The following is a 17566-nucleotide window of genomic DNA, read 5'->3' on the forward strand; positions in this document are numbered from 1 at the left end:
TAGGTGATGGCCAGATCATCAGGCCGTGATCCAACAAAGCAGTTCCCCACTGTATTATTTCCACTGTCATGTTTTTAGGAGACAACTGGCCCAGGGGGAAGGGAGGCTACTCTCTGCACTGTCTCTGAAACTCAGAAATATTTACATCTCATTGATCATCCCTACTAATTTCAACTCCCAAAAGTACTACTTCCCCAGCATTGCTTCCTTCTTTGTGACTGGGCAAAAGTTTGGGGAGGTGAAGCAAGGAAGATTGTATTGTCAGGAACTGAGTCATATTGTATCCTGGTAGTTCGTTATCATAGCCCCTTAATCTTAAAAGGAACCTGTACTGAGTAAAATTATTTAAAATAAACACATGCGGTAACTTCAAATGAACATTAAATAGTTACCTTGCCATCAGTTCCTCTCAGAAGCTCACCATTTTCTTCTGACAATGATCCCTTCCAGTTCTGACAATATTTTGTCATATCTGAAATATATCAGTTGCTGTCAGTTATAAATCAGTTGCTGCCAGTTATAGCTGAGTGGACAACTGATGTGGCCGGAAATGTCCATGTTTCACTATGGCTCAAGTGGGCGATGATACAGTTTAACAGTGTGCTGACCAGAAAGCTGAAATGGGGTAATGGCCATTATTAAAATGGAGGACGGAGAATTCCCTTGATCACAGTGGACAAACAGGAAGCAGGAGAGGAGAAAGAGATTGATGATTAGACAACACAGGAGGTAAGCATGACGTGTGTATGCTTATTTTGACTTTTGATTTTCAGTTCAGGTTTTCTTTAAAGTACACTTGACCTGAAGCAAAGCCACAAGATCCACATACCTCCGCGCATTGACCTTTCCTCTCCTTATTCCTCCCAGTCTTCATAATCACTCCTTGAAAAATTTGACTTTCAGCTAAAATTACATTTTAACCACTTCCCGACCGCCGCATGTACAAATGGCGGCCGGGAAGTGGATCCCGCAAGGACCGCCGCATGTACATTTGGCGGCGGTCCTTGTACGGGCATGGGCGGAGCGATCGCGTCATTCGTGACGCGATCCTCCGCCGGGGACTGGCTCCGCCCCCCTTGCGCTGTAACCCGCCGGCCGTTTGGAAGCGCCGGCGGGTTACTAGCACCCGGATCGCCGCATACAAAGTGTATAATACACTTTGTAATGTATACAAAGTGTATTATACAGGCTGCCTCCTGCCCTGGTGGTCCCAGTGTCCGAGGGACCACCAGGGCAGGCTGCAGCCACCCTAGTCTGCACCGAAGCACACTGATTTCCCCCTCCCTGCCCCCTGATCACCCACAGCACCCAATGCCCTGGCATTTTAGGGGCCCTAAACCGTGAGGAGTAGTCTTGAAACAAAAATGACCTGTGAAATCCTAAAGGTACTCATTGGACTTTGGGCCCCTTAGCGCAGTTAGGGTGCAAAACAGTGCCACACATGTGGTATCGCTGTACTCAGGAGAAGTAGTATAATGTGTTTTGGGGTGTATTTTTACACATACCCATGCTGAGTGGGAGAAATATCTCTGTAAATGGACAATTGTGTGTAAAAAAAAATCAAAAATTGTCATTTACAGAGATATTTCTCCCACCCAGCATGGATATGTGTAAAAATACACCCCAAAACACATTATACTACTTCTCCTGAGTACGGCAATACCACATGTGTGGCACTTTTTTGCAGCCTAACTGCGCTAAGGGGTCCAAAGTCCAATGAGCACCTTTAGACTTTACAGGGGTGCTTACAATTAGGCACCCCCCAAAATGCAAGGACAGTAAACACACCCCACAAATTACCCCTTTTTGGAAAGTAGACACTTCAAGGTATTCAGAGAGGAGCATAGTGAGTCCGTGGCAGATTTCATTTTTTTTTTGTCGCAAGTTAGCAGAAATGGAAACTTTTTTTTTTCTTTTTTTGTCACAAAGTGTCATTTTCCGCTAACTTGTGACAAAAAATAAAATCTTCTATGAACTCACCATGCCTCTCAGTGAATACTTTGGGATGTCTTCTTTCCAAAATGGGGTCATTTGGGGGGTATTTATACTATCCTGGAATTCTAGCCCCTCATGAAACATGACAGGTGGTCAGAAAAGTCATAGACGCTTCAAAATGGGAAAATTCACTTTTTGCACTATAGTTTGGAAACGCTATAACTTTTATCCAAACCAATCAATATAGGCTGAATGGGTTTTTTTTTATTAAATACATGTTTGTCCACATTTTTCGTGCTGCATTTATACAGAAATTTTACTTTATTTGAAAAATGTCAGCACAGAAAGTTAAAAAAAATCATTTTTTTGCCAAAATTCATGTCTTTTTTGATGAATATAATAAAAAGTAAAAATCGCAGCAGCAATCAAATAGCACCAAAAGAAAGCTTTATTAGTGACAAGAAAAGGAGGTAAAATTCATTTAGGTGGTAGGTTGTATGAGCGAGCAATAAACCGTGAAAGCTGCAGTGGTCTGAATGGAAAAAAAGGGTCTGGTCCTTAAAGAGGAACTCCAGTGAAAATAATTTAATAAAAAAAAGTGCTTCATTTTTACAATAATTATGTATAAATGATTTAGTCAGTGTTTGCTCATTGTAAAATTTTTCCTCTCCCAGATTCACATTCTGACATTTATTACATGGTGACATTGTTACTGTGGGCAGGTTATTTAGCTGTTTCTAGCTGTTAGACAGCTGTAAACAGCCATTTCCTGTCTGTGAACATTGTTACATTGTGGCAGTTTGCCAGGAGTACCGCGGTATTCAGAGCCTCTTGTAGGAGGGGTTTCAGCCCCCTGATGGTCTGTTTGTGAAAATCATTCTATTTCTCATGTAAAAGGGGGTATCAGCTACTGATTGGGATAAAGTTCAATTCTTGGTTGGAGTTTCTCTTTAAGGGGGATAAAGCCTATGGTCCTCAAGTGGTTAAGACAGGAAGAGGCAGGCTTGCAGTGATATTCCCTCCTATCACCCTCCCATTGCATCCTCTTCCCTGCCCCATTCACTCCCTAAGGCACATTTTTAAGAGTGTCTATGTAGACCGGGGGTGGGGGGTGGGGGGACAAGGAGCGGAAAAGACAATGCACAGAGGTATGCGGATCCAGCATGAACATATCTCTGTTCTTACCTTAGATAGCTTTGCCTCAGATCAGATATACTTTAAAGCACTTACAGGGTTACTTGCACTTTGTCCAATAATTAAGTCTTCTTTCAGTTTCTGTTTGCAGTCATAGGTAGCCTCCAATATCTCCAATAGCTGCCCCCAAATATTGGCCAGCAGGGAAAGCAGTGCAGTGGATAGCACTCTTGCCTTGCAGCATTCTGTCCCCAGTTTGGTTCTAAACCAGAACACTATTTGCATGGAATTTTTATTTCTTACTGTTTTTGCATAGATTTCCTCTGGGCACTCTGGTTTCCTCACACGTCCAAAAAACATACAGGTTAAATGGTTTCCTCCAAAATTTACCTTAGACTGTGATGGACATATAACTATGGTAGACATTAGATTGTGAGGTCTATAAGCACACTATTGTGCTTCTGTCTACTATTCAGCAGCACATCACATCGGTGTTACAGACTGGTACATGTTACTGAAAAGTGGATTGAAGAGCTCAAGTGTGTTCAGGTGCTTATCGGGACAAAATAGTTGCTGGTAAAGCTGTTGCCTTTGATGTAGGATTTGAGCCTTTTACCAGGGTTCAAATCCTGGCTCAAGCCAGTAAGTAAAAAACAGTAAGAAGTCTTTAGGCACGGCACCCTAATGATCCTGGTCACCCGTAGAGCACACCATAAGTGGCTGCAGCCAGGGACAGTTCTAAACTTTTTGCCGCCTGAGGTACCCATACTACCCATAGGTACTATAATTTCCCCCAGTATAGGTAGCCTGGAGGGGGTAGCTGCCAGGAAGTGGGAGCAGCAGGCAAAGTGGTGAGGAGGGGGGTCAGACACCACCCCTCCCTCACCTGGGGCTCTCCCATCCGTGCTCCCTCTCCAGCTATTTGTGCAGCATTTAATTTCTGTTAGTCAGCGGGGGAAGCAATGACTCACCTACTTCCGTGATCCAGCGTTCCACTGCTAGCGTCACTTCCTGCAATGTCACCGACGGTACTGCGTAAGTACAGTGGGTGGCATTGCAGGAAGCGATGCAAATGGTGGAACATAGCGCTGGATCACAGAAGTGATCACCGCTGTGCCCGCTGCTCCCCCTTCCTGAATGCTACCCCCTCCAGCTCGGGGCCCCCCATCCATGGCAAGGCCCCCCCCACTTCCACTACCTGAGGAATTTGCCTCACCCCCGCCTCATGAGCGGCCCGGGGCTGGCTGCAGCCTTGAAGTGCTTGAAGTCCAGCAGGAGAATATGAATAGCACAATATAAATGTTCTATGTCTTGTCTATATGTTTTTAAAAGTGCTACATAAATAGAAAATAAATAAAATAGGTGGCTTGCAATATTTGCCTGCAGTCATAGCTGGCCCCAAACATCTGCCAGCAGTCAAAGGTGGCTCTTAATATCAGTCATGAGTCATAGATGACCCCCAATATCTGCCTATAGTCATAAGTGGCTCCCAATATATCCCAGCAGGCATACTTGTTGTGTTGTCTAGCAGTCATAGGTGACTACCCAAATCTTCCAGCCTATAGATGCTTCACAGAGTCTTTTAAAAACATGTCCTTGCAGGCTACGGGGGCCTGGAGGAAGCCGCCGGGAAGTCCAAATATCATTTTTATGTTGCACTCAGGGTCCCTTTAAGCCTGTCAGTTTAGGCATAGTGCAATCACACACTTTAAGAGTAACAAGCAACTCAAAGAAAATTTTAAAGTTCCCATTTATATTGAGGTATTTGAAGATGTAAATTTTTTTCCCACATGCAGAATTTGTATTTATGTTTGCACAAATAACAAAATGGACTATAGGTGGTACCTGATATTTGTTACATTGTACACCTTTTTATCATTAAAATAAAGATCAAATAACTGTATGGTGAATGTATTGAAACAATTAAAGGAAATCTTAAAGTGACTCTGTAACAAAAATTACAACGTTTTTTCTACCTTCCTACAAGTTCCTAAACCTATTCTAATGTGATCTGGCTTGCTGCAGCTCTTTCTACTATAACCATCTCTGTAATAAATCAATGTATCTTTCCCCTGTCAGACTTGTCGGCCTGTGTCTGGAAGGCTGCCAAGTTCTTCAGTGTTGAACTGTTCCTCTATGCACACTCCAGTGTGTGTTTTATTTACATAAGCCAGCAGCTTCTCTGCTATCTTATCAGTAATAAAAGAGAGCTGGATAAAAATCCTCCTCTGGAGGCTGTGAAAGGAGCTGGTCTGTCACATACTAAGGAATTAACCACATAGGCAGAGCTGTCTGCAGGAAGCCTGTAATGTTCAGTGCATGAGAGAAGCTGGGGACAGAAGGTAAACACACACAAGTGATCTCTTGAGATTCAGAAGTAAGGCTGTATACAGCCTGCTTGTGTATGGATGTATTTTCTATGTATGGACATACTGTACATCAACCTACTTCCTGTTTTGGTGGCCATTTTGTTTGTTTATAAACAAACTTTTTAAAACAGTTTTTGACTACTTTTAATGCGGCGGGGAGCGGTGAAATTGTGACAGAGGGTAATAGGAGATGTCCCCTAACGCACTGGTATGTTTACTTTTGTGCGATTTTAACAATACAGATTCTCTTTAAGTGAGCTAAAGACAGTGAGTTTTACTTACCCGGAGCTTCTTCCAGCCCTCTGCAGTCAATCAGATCCCTCGCGCTCCTCCTGATCCGCAACATTAGCTTGCTGTGCCCTCAACAAACGTCTGCGACTGGCTCAGTTGCGTGCTACTGTGTCTGTACGGCTCTGGCCGTATGCCTCTTTGATCATGTAACTGAGCTTTACAAACAAGTTTAACAAACTGCACATGCGCAGAATGCTGCCGGCCATGAGAGTACAATATAGAGGAGACGTAGGCACCTGTGACGCCAGCACAATGCAATGGACAAGGAAGACAGCAAGGGACCTGAAAAACTACAGGGGGCTGGGAGAAGCAGGGAGAAGCCACAGGTAAGTCAATCTCAACTTCTCTTTCCTATCTAAAATTTCCTTGAAAAGCATTCCATGGAGTGAACGTATTTTTCACATAACCACCCAGAATCTGAAAGCAAACACCTTCAATTCAAATGCATGGCTAGGCAGGGAGAAAAGACCATATTAGACCATTAGAGATAAAGTGTAATTCTAGGATATATATATATATATATATATATATATATATATATATATATATATATATATATATATATACATATATATATATATATATATACATATATATATATATATATATATATATATATATATATATATATATATATATATATATATATATATATGGTCCTAGGGTCATTTTAATTGAAATGCATCTTTGTGTTTCTTTGCTGCATGAGCACCAGGTAAGGAGATGATGCACTAAGTGATGAAGAAGAACCCACCACTCATGAGTCATTAGTTCTTTTGGCTCATATTCACTGAATAAACCTGTGTTTTGAGAGCACTTATCATCTTTATGCACCTGCCAAATGCTGACATATTGCTTGGTATCAGCATAGCAAAAGGTCAGTAACATTGCAGCTGCTTTCTAAGATAATCCATGTATATGGTGGGCTAAACCATTGTCTTTAAATGGGGTCACTTTCTTTTTCCAGAAACTTGCAAATCCAAACAAATAAGCCAAATGGATAAGGTATGGATATGACAAAATTTGTGTAGAAAGATTGTTTCTGTCACGTCTAAACTTTTTTTCTATTTAAAGGAAATCTGTGGCGTGAATTATTGGTGTATTTACACTTATCTAGGGCTTCCTCTAGCCCATGAGGTGTGTAGGCTCCCTCGCCCTGCTCTCCGGCTGCTCTGTTCTTTTGTTATCCTCGATGGTAATCTGGCATGCGCGGCTTGGCTGTGTGCACACCCCATCGTGCTCCTGCACCCGGGAGCATTCTGTGCCTGTGCATTAGCACTGCGCAGGTGCAAAATGCTCCTGGATACGGGATGGTGGAGATAACAAGAGAACGGAGTGGCCGGAGAGGATGCCGAGGCAGCCCACACACCTCTTGGGGCTGGAGAAAGCCCCAGGTAAGTATAAATACACCAATAGTTCACCTTTCATGTACACTTTAAAGGGAACCTGAAGTAAGAGGCATAAATTGGCTGCCATCTTAATTCCCTTAAAATCAATGCCAATTTCCTGGCTGTCATGCTGATCTTTTGTGTTGTATCGGAGTTGCACACTTTCTACAAGTATGCAACTAATGGAGTCAGACCAGAGTCAAATGCATCTGATCAGCATGCTTATTCTGGGCCAATGAATTAAAGTGTTAGAGAAAGAGCATGAGTACCGAAGTCAGGCAACCGGCATTAGGGAATGAAAGTTGAAGCCTCTGCATTCCTCTCACTTCAGGTTCCCCAACAAAAAAAGAAAAACATAACTTCAGATGGTGTTCTTCAAGTGCACATGTAAGAAGTGCACAGCTTACCTCCCACTCCCAGTATCTTACATCTACCTTTAATTCACCTACCCAGTAGTATTGTACCGTGCAGGGGCATAACTACAAACTTTGATGGGGTCCCCCATTGTTCACACCCTTTCCCTTGCCTCCCCTGGTGATGCTCACAGCCTGGAAGCCCATCTTGCAAGGGTCATAAAACAAGTGTAGGCATCATAAACTCCATACCCATAACAAGTGTAGCCACAAAAAGACCAGATCTGAAGGATGGACCTCTTTATCAGAGGGAGTGAAGCAGGAGTTGGGGCCCCCTTACAGCTCTGCCCCCCCCCCCCCCCCACGGCGGTTACAGGGGCTGCTTCCCTGCCGTTATGTCCCTGGTACCATGTTAGCCATGTGTGAAAGCAGGAAGTTTTCAATCAGGATTACACCATTTATCGACTAACTTTAAAAGATGAAAATTTCCACCCATCCTAGTGCTAAAAATGTCCAGCAGTTTGGAAACATGGATCCCATCCCACTTCATCTTCCAATCAATGTTTGACTCGTGCCACATCTGAAAACACTTGAAATGGAGACAATTGGAGTGTGAAGAGATGATGATTAGTGACATAACTAAGGCCCCCTCATGTATCCTGAAGGGACTCAAAGCCCAATAACAGGCATACCATTTATACCAGTATATTAAAGTATATTAAAATTACTGTCACACAACCATATTTTCAAAACAATAATAATATCACCTTTTTTCTCCAGAACATTTGCAGCTCATTTGAAGCAAGCATCAATGGGCTCGGTGCAGTAAACTAGACCAACCTACCAACAATCTTTACTGCAGCTCTGATAAACTGTGAAACCTGATTAGTTGCTACAGGTTACTGCAGTGTTTCTCAAACCTGTCCTCATGACTCCGCAACCATGCATGTTTTGCAGACAACCACCCCTATGCACAGGTGGGGTAATGAGTGTCTCAGCTAGGTGGATTCCATGTAGCTGAGACACTCATTACCCCACCTGTACATAGGTAGGTTGCCTGCAAAACTTGCACCTTAGGGAGTCATGAGGACAGGTTTAAGAAACACTGGATTACTGCATTTCCACACCTTCACTACTCTTTTTCTGCCTAATTCAATAGACTAGATTGTCTCTCAGTGTGCAGAAGTTCATCAAGTACGTCAATCAACCCTACATGAAGACCAAGAGGAAATAAAGTTGTACCAAAAATTAATTAGAAAAATATTTACGTTTTTTATTGTTATATTTAATAATCATTTCACCTGTGCTTACTCATTCAACATATTTGACCTTAGAAGTAACAAAGATGTCTGGGCATTAAACAGTTAAAGTCATGATGATTAGTTGTAACCAGTGTCACTCAACCATATGGCTTCTTCTTTTAATTAAACCTCTATTCACAGTGTGTCTGGTTAAAACAAATACATTTAAAAAAACAGAACTGACAGTCATTACATATGATAAAATAAACTGAATTGATTTATTCTGTCATTTATTTTGAAGGTAAGAGACCTTTTTTTTTTCTTTTGCAAATATAAAGCCATTTCATCTCCTCAGAAGTGTACAGCAAAAGACGTTGTAGGTAGATTTATTTCTTAAACAAGCAAAAAATAAAACATACATTCTCTGTGCTTAATACAGTAAGAGTGTGCATCAACCATAGCTTAATTATACACACTGCCTACATTAACATACGGAAATGTTTCATTTTCCCACTTCAAAACGTGTAGTGAGACAATATGACTTTCCTGTTTGTGCTGTATATCTTCCCATTGCATTAAAAGGCAAGTGGCAGTCATTTAAAGGGCATGTCAATCTGTTATACATCCATCATTGAGGTGAAACATTAATACATACATCATTTAGCTACAATGATCGGTGAGAATTTATGAGTGTCCTTTCATATTGATTGGAAAACACCAGTGTAGATTTTTTTGCACACTCCTGCACACCACGTTTACCAAGAAAGCTTGAGATGAATGGGCCACTGCACACAGTGACACATCTTAAAGCATGTCTCTAAAATCATATGAACCTTTTGTTTTTTTTCCTCTACCGAAATAAATTACAAGCATACACAGACATATTAATACTAGTGACATAAAACATAACAACTGTGCAAAGCCCTACAGAGTGCATGAAAATAATTCTACAGACCTTAGATGCCAAAAAAAAAGGCAACAGTGTCAAGGGGGAAAAAAAGGAAACAAAAATACATGGAAAGAGAAGTCTAAGTTAATTTTCCAATTCCAAGTGTTAATTGTAAGCATTGATCTGAAGATGAGCTCTTTGCATTTGGCATGGGTGAATATTTATGCAGCATCATTGCTAGAGTCATAGCAGTGAAATGCAGAGCTGAACAGTAGGATAGCAGTATGTATTGACGTTTTGGGCTCAGCAGCATTCATGAGTCTGACAACTCAGGGTAGGGAGTTTCAGGCAGTGATTCTTTACAATATCGACTGGGTTCTGCAGACAAAAGGAAAACATTCATAGCATTATTGATAGAGTGTCATAATGGGCTGTACCAAATAAAACTAAGTACGATGTATTGGGAATTCATTGCAATGTGTGTTTATATTTAGGTAAACTAATGTACTGAATACTGCTGTAAACAGGATGGAACTAAGTGACCACTTTGTAAGTGACTTTAACAGTTAAAATACCATAATATATAGATGTGATCCAGATATTATGGGGACCATATCAGTAGATAGCTGGACAATTTGAATGCATAGTGTTGCCACAGAGGGCATGAAATCACCACATGGCCCTCTAGACACATAAGACAGCACAATAAGATGCTGGATTAGGGTAGATAGTGTCGCTTCAGATAGTATGCAAGGAGGAATGGAATGGATGAGTTGGGGATTTATGCTTATAATCTATTCAGTTCAAATAAGTCACATAAGGTGATTTTGTTTTCCAAACGGTATGTTTATGCTTCTGGTTTATTTTATCTGGATCTGATTATTTCCCTTTTCTCTGCTAATAGATGCTTAATGATCTAACCATCTCTAAATCAGATGTATCAACGTCGCTTTGTATATTGAACCACAATTAGATGATTCATCAGCAAATCGGTTTAGTTAACTCAGGTTGAACTCCATTAACTGACAAACAAATCTGCTGATTGATCCAGTAAGCACACAGTTCAGACAATTGAGCATCCCACAACCAGTTCTCCAAATCTGAAATTTGTCTGTTGTCATGGAAAAATATAACTGGGGGCAATGAATGAACCATTCACCTCAGATCAGATATGATAGGTTCACATCAGGCTTGAACAAGGGACCAGAGATACCACCTAGTCTTATCATCTCATCCCACCTGATCTCCCCAAAAAATCAGGGAAGGACTGGGACCTTTTGGCCTGGGGGAAACACAAACTAGAGGCCCGTTATCATGGCAGCCCCAGCCCGAATTGTGTCACACACGCACCCCACGTCATATATGGCAGTAGTCACGTGGAGCACCAATGCGGAAATACAGAAAGAACACTCTAGGGACAGCGTGACAGGTAAAGTACAGGCACCAGGGGGGGCCATAATACATTTTGAGGGACAACGGCCAGGGTTTATGTCATGTCTATCATTCGTGGTAAACGCATGCCATGGTTATTACACCTGACAACCACATTGCCCGAAATTTCCCAACATCTCAGATTGATACATTCAACCAATTTTCACCCAAAATTTTCTTTAAGGGCTTTCTTCCTCTACCATATAATCACTTTAATTCCCCAAGGCTCATTCAAAACGCCCCCCCCCCCCCCACACACCACTTATGTCCTCCCCTTTGCCACCATCTCTACTAATTTCTCAAAAATGCCCCTCTTCCACCACGGATATCCCCTCCCTCTTAACCAGACACATCCTTACTGACCTCCCCCCTGGCACCATGATCCCTGCCTCATTAATGCTCATTTCCAAAGTTTTCGATACCCCTCCTTCCATCACTGTTTTCACTCTCCCCCAACATCCATGCCTTGCTTACCTGCTTTTTATTGGTGGTCAGTGGCAGTGCATCACTGCCTGCCCATGACCCACTTTACTATAGTATGAAACCCTATAGGCCACATCCATACTCAGTACTGACAGGTGGAAAAGCCATTATGATTCGATCATAGTGAAAGAATCTGTCCATAACAATTGATGCATGTATGGGCAGCTTTAGATTATGGTTTCTAACAACAAGATTGGAGAGAGGAGAGAGAAGGCAAAGCAAGTGGTTTTGGTGCACTGCGCTCAGCACCAGTTACCCAACCCAGGAGCCCCATAGCAGCAATAATCAGCTGTGCGGGGCAGGGTAATTAAGGGCTCAGGTGATCGCCATACCCCAAATTACACCTCCCTCCGAGTTGCAACGACTCGGAGGGGGACAAGTATTTAACGCCGCCAGGGAGTTTAGTGGCAGCAGGAAGAGCTGTCATTCTGCGCTCCCGACGCCCAACTCACCCGCATCGTACAAATACTAAGGGCTCAGACACACTACAAGCACTTTTATGAGAGCTTTTTAGCCATCAGAACTTTCTGAGAGCTTTTTAAAAAGGGCTCCCATTGACTTACATTAAAATCATGGTAAAATCGCGATTGAGGTGAAATCGCGATTGCAGTAAAATCGCTCAGAAAAGCGCTTATAGTGTGTCTGAGCTCTTATGCAGAGAAAGGGAGAAACAGTGAGGAGAGAAATGCTGAAAGAGACAAGTTAAGTGACAAGACAATATGCTCTGTACAGCGCTACGGAAGATGGCGACGCTATATAAATACTAAATAATAATAATAATTTGCCTCACCAGGATTGCACTTTTATTTAGCTTTCCTGTATGACAAGACACAGCCAGCCAGCTGTGGGAAGAGGGAAACAAAGGTGAATGAGGGAGGGCTGGTGCACACCAAGAGTGCTTCTGAGCGTTTTCCAAATCGACAATGATTTGAAAAGCGCTTGGCTAATGTTACCCTATGACAGTGCTCTCAGAGCAGCATTGTGATTTTTCAAAATTGCAAACACACAGCATGTAGCATTTTTGGAGAGATTCATTCAAAAATCGCCCTGAAAATCGTTTCACAAAATCACACTCGCAAATTGCTAGCGTTTGCTATTGTGATTTTGGCGTGCACTAGCCCAGAGAGAAGAGGAGTGGAGAGAAATTGAGAATAGCCTGAGATGGAGCAGAGAGCTTATCTGTATTGCAGTCCCACATCACACAGAGGCCACTTGCCTGTAATAGGACTCCTGTCCCTGCCAGTCTCTCACATATGTCAGAAAGCAGCCCTCCTGGAGTCTAGGGACTGTCAAAAACTTTTCAACTTGTTTAATGCCTTATCCACACATGTAGTCATTATAACAATGGGGAGAGACAAGACAGATGTTTGCCCATGGACCATCCAGGCAAGCTCTGCATCATGCTGTGTATATTTACCAGCTTGCCTGCCCTCTAATTGCACTTTTATCAGCTAGCCTAGTGTTTCACATTGCCTTACAACAAACCTGAATACACCAGGCACTGGACCAGCCCTAAATCACTGAATGATAGGCAGCCTGGGGGGAGATTGCCCCCCTTCTCCCCTGGCCAGTCTGTGCCTGCTAAAAATCCTCTATTATCTAAAAGCACAAGAGAAGGACTTACCGAGGACATCTGACCCAGATATTTGCATTCATGGAGCACTGAGAGGTACATGAAGACGTATTCATGAAGGGCAGCTAATACGATGGATCAGTTTGTGAAAAGCTTGCTTGAAGTCCTCATTTGACATTGTGTAGATGATAGGATTTATTAGGGAATTGAGATATCCAAGCCAGTTAAAAAAGTCAAATATGGCAGGGTGAAACCAGCAAGCCTCTTTGCAGATTGGCATGACCAATGAGATGATGAAAAATGGTAACCAACACACGATGTATGCTCCAAGTATAATTCCCAAGGTCTTGGTAGCCTTTTTCTCCCTGGCAGCCATAATCTTCTTCTTCTCTAGTAGAGCATCTGATACTTTAACTTTTACCTGATTCAGATATACAGGAGAGCCAGTATCATTGGGCATGTCTGCAGCCCTTGAGTTGGTGGAGGACACAGAAGAAGATCCAGGGGAATCAGTGATTAGGTGAGCCCTTGTCAATCTTTTGCCTGTGCTCTTTGGAGATTGTTTTAGAATTCTAGACCTGGCCTCCACGTAAATTCTACCATAAAGGGCAATTAGAAGTAAAGTAGGCAAATAAAATGCCCCAACAGTGGAGTACACTGTATACAAAACGTGATCTGTGTTGACCGAACACATAGTGAGCTCTTCCACTTTTGACTGACGCCAAAAAAGCGGGGGCATGGAAATCGATATCGAGAAGACCCACACTAGAACTATCATTACAACTGCCCTTCTAGGAGTCCTTTTCTTTGTGTATTCAACTGCATCAGTGATAGCCCAATATCTGTCCAAGGCTATGACACATAGATGGAGAATTGATGCAGTGCAACAAGTGATATCTGATGATAACCAAACATCACACATAACCTGCCCTAAAGTCCACTTGCCAATGACAGTGTACAAAGCACTGATTGGTAAGACTAGAATAGACACTAAAAGGTCCGTGAATGCCAATGAAGCTATGAGATAGTTGGCAGGTGTGTGCAACTTTCTTGTCTGATAGACTGTTGCAATTACAAATGCATTGGACAGCAAAGTGGCAAGTGTAATGAGAATCAAGATAATAGTGAGGACAATGCTCCAGAAGGACAACTCTATTTCCTCCCCGTGGCTATCCAAGCCTGCAATGCAACTTGTACCATCATAGGAGTAATTGGTCTGAGAGACATTCAGATCGTCAGTGGCTGGTGGACATCTGCTTTGTGGCTCCATCGAGAGTTTAGGCTACTCATCTAGTTTAAAGCATAAAATATATTTTCAGGGGATTAAACGTAACCACATCATAACTACCGAGCATTGGACACATTGATGACCCTTCATCTTGGAATGAACGGAGGTTGGAATCCCTGATGACCGCACAAGTCTTCCTGCACTGGACTGTGCAGGCACAATGTAAACAGAATCTGTGCTTTCTGATGGCTCATAGATCCAGAACTTTAATAAAGAAATATAAAAATATAATTCAGTGAAATCGACAGATGCTGAGCAAAGATTTCAAAAAATCTTGCAAAGGACCAGACTGCACTCTAAATTAAGAAAGTCATATTCCACCTGCTTTCAGGTCAGGCTGCACCGGTAATCCATCAGTGAATTTAACATCCATACTATCATAACATTCTAACTACAAAATTATGTATATATACCTATAGCTACTTTATGGATGGGTCAGATTTCAGTCAAAGATACCATACCTTTGTATCATTAACATCCCTGCCCTGTATAACATTAAATCACGGTTGTATTGCTCTTGTCGGGGTAACTTGATCTATTTTTCATTAATCGCCTTATTTGTGCCGGTACATATCACTTTCAGGAGAGGATGGCATCCACTGTAACTCTCATCATCGTAAATTAAGCTGTAGTCCCCAGCAACTCTGGATCCCCCAAAAAACTCTTTGCTCTCTTAATATTGTTCATCGAAGTTTCCCTGTTGTGATTCTTAAGAGGTCTGGTGGTTGCCGCAACCTTTATATTATAGGTTAAAGATGTTATTGCTGGTGTTGTCCGAGTAGTCAAAACTTGAAAGGAAGTGGGTGGATAGATGAGGATTTCTTCCAGACTTTGCGAATAGTATAGGCATCATTGCCCTAGGAGAAAGAAATGCATGAGATAGCGGAGGCAGCCTCAACTTCTGGATAGCTTCAGGTATGCTCCTTCCATGAAGTCGTCTGTGCAGCCAAGTGACCCAGGCACTTCAGCGCAGCATCGGTAGTGCTGAAGCTCGTCTTGTCTGTGCTTTTTTTTTCTAGAAGCAGCAGCAGTAGTACTTCTTCTCCTGGTGCTGCAGCTGACACACAGGCTGATGTGGGAGTGGAAGAAGGGGGTGTAGGGAAATGAACAGAAGCTTTTAACACTGCAACTAAGGACTGAACAGTGGGGGGAGGCAGCTGGCTGTTTTCTAGGTAGTATCTTCTCTGCATGCTTGCTTTAGTGGAGATGTGACAGAGAATAGACGTGAGGTGTGTGTGCAGCAGCAGTGTCTAGTCATCCTGCGACCAAGGCTGAGGATTTGGGGAGAGAGGTAGAGGACAAACAATTTGACATTACAGGTTTTTTTTCCTGCCACATGTGCCAGGCGCAGATTGGCCAGGGGGAAGGGGGGCAATCTCCCCCCAGCCTGCCTTTTATTCAGTGATTTAGGGCTGGTCCAGTGCCTGGTGTATTCAGGTTTGTTGTAAGGCAATGTGAAACACTAGGCTAGCTGATAAAAGTGCAATTAGAGGGCAGGCAAGCTGGTAAATATACACAGCATGATGCAAAGCTTGCCTGGAGGGTCCATGGGCAAACATCTGTCTTGTCTCTCCCCATTGTTATAATGACTGCATGTGTGGATAAGGCATTAAACAAGTTGAAAAGTTTTTGACAGTCCCTAGACTCCAGGAGGGCTGCTTTCTGACTTGAGTGAGAGACTGTCAGGGACAGGAGTCCTATTACAGACATCCTCTGTGTGACCTGGGACTGCAATACAGATAAGCTCTCTGCTCTCTCTTTGATCTCAGGCTATTCTCAATTTCTCTCTACTCCTCCTCTCTCTGGGCTAGTGCACACTAAAATCACAATAACAAACGCTAGCAATTTGCGAGTGCGATTTTGTGAAACGATTTTCAGAGCGATTTTTGAATGAATCGCTCCGAAAAATGCTACATGCTGTGTGTTTGCAATCTTGAAAAAATCACAACGCTGCTGTGAGAGCACTGTCATAGGGTAAAATTAGCAAAGCACTTATCAAATCATTGTAAATTTGAAAAACGCTCAGAAGCACTCTTGGTGTGCACCAGCCCTCCCTCGTTCACCTTTGTTTCCCTCTTTCCCTAGTGCTGGCTGGCTGTGTCTTCTTGTCATACAGGAAAGCTAAATAAAAGGGCAGCACGGTGGCATAGTGGTTAGCTCTCTCGCCTTGCAGCGCTGGGTCCCTGGTTCGAATCCCAGCCAGGGCACTATCTGCAAAGAGTTTGTATGTTCTCTCCGTGTCTGCGTGGGTTTCCTCCGGGCACTCCGGTTTCCTCCCACATTCCAAAAACATACAGATAAGTTAATTGGCTACCTCTAAAAATTGGCCCTAGACTACAGTACTTACACTACATAATATAGACATATGGCAATGGTAGGGATTAGATTGTGAGCTCCTTTAAGGGACAGTTAGTGACAAGATATATATATGTATATATATATACACTGTACAGCGCTGCGTAATATGTCGGCGCTATATAAATAATAAAAGTGCAATCCTGGTGAGGCAAATTATTATTATTATTTAGTATTTATATAGCGCCGCCATCTTCCGTAGCGATGTACAGAGCATATTGTCTTGTCACTTAACTATCTTCTTCCGTCTCTTTCAGCATTTCTCTCCTCACTGTTTCCCCCCTTCTCTGCATAAGGGCTCAGACACACTATAAGCGCTTTTCTGAGCGATTTTACCGCAATCGCGATTTTACCATGATTTTTTTAAAAAGCTCTCAGAAAGTTCTGATGGCTAAAAAGTGCTCACAAATGCACTTGTAATGTGTCTGAGCCCTTAGTATTTGTACGCTGCGGATGAGTTGGGCGCCAGGAGCACAGAATGACGGCTCTTCCTGCTGCCACTAAACTCCCTGGCGGTGTTAAATATTATTCCCCCTCTGAGTCGTTGCAACTCGGAAGGAGGTGTAATTTGGGGTACGGCGTTCACCTGAGCCGCAAATTACCCTTACGCGCCCCGCACAGCTTATTATTGCTGCTATGGGGCTCCTGGTTTGGGTAACTGGTGCTGAGCTGGTGCTGAGCGCCTTGCACCAAAACCACCTGCTTTGCCTTCTCTTTCCTCTCTTCAATCTTGTTATTGGAAACCATAATCTAAAGATGGCCATACATGCATCAATTGTTATGGACAGATTCATAATGGCTTTTCCACCTGCCAGTACTGGATGTGGCCTATAGGG

General features: G+C 42.7%; 1 protein-coding gene across 1 annotated transcript; it reads right to left on the bottom strand.

The window, feature by feature from the left end:
* Positions 1 to 8817: 8817 nt before the first annotated feature.
* Positions 8818 to 15405, bottom strand: HTR1B (5-hydroxytryptamine receptor 1B). Its single transcript, XM_068279379.1, has 2 exons — positions 13139 to 15405; positions 8818 to 9978 (listed from the first exon to the last, which is right to left on the bottom strand). The coding sequence occupies exon 1, from the start codon at positions 14355 to 14357 to the stop codon at positions 13200 to 13202; it is 1158 nt and encodes a 385-aa protein (XP_068135480.1). The 5' UTR covers positions 14358 to 15405; the 3' UTR covers positions 8818 to 9978; positions 13139 to 13199.
* Positions 15406 to 17566: the final 2161 nt, after the last annotated feature.

This window comes from Hyperolius riggenbachi, chromosome 4, assembly GCF_040937935.1.
Source record: "Hyperolius riggenbachi isolate aHypRig1 chromosome 4, aHypRig1.pri, whole genome shotgun sequence".
In the NCBI taxonomy this organism is placed as follows: domain Eukaryota; kingdom Metazoa; phylum Chordata; class Amphibia; order Anura; family Hyperoliidae; genus Hyperolius; species Hyperolius riggenbachi.

What these genes read in the sequence shown, in the direction of transcription:
- HTR1B (XM_068279379.1), bottom strand. Translation starts at nt 14,357, where the DNA reads ATGGAGCCACAAAGCAGATGTCCACCAGCCACTGACGATCTGAATGTC.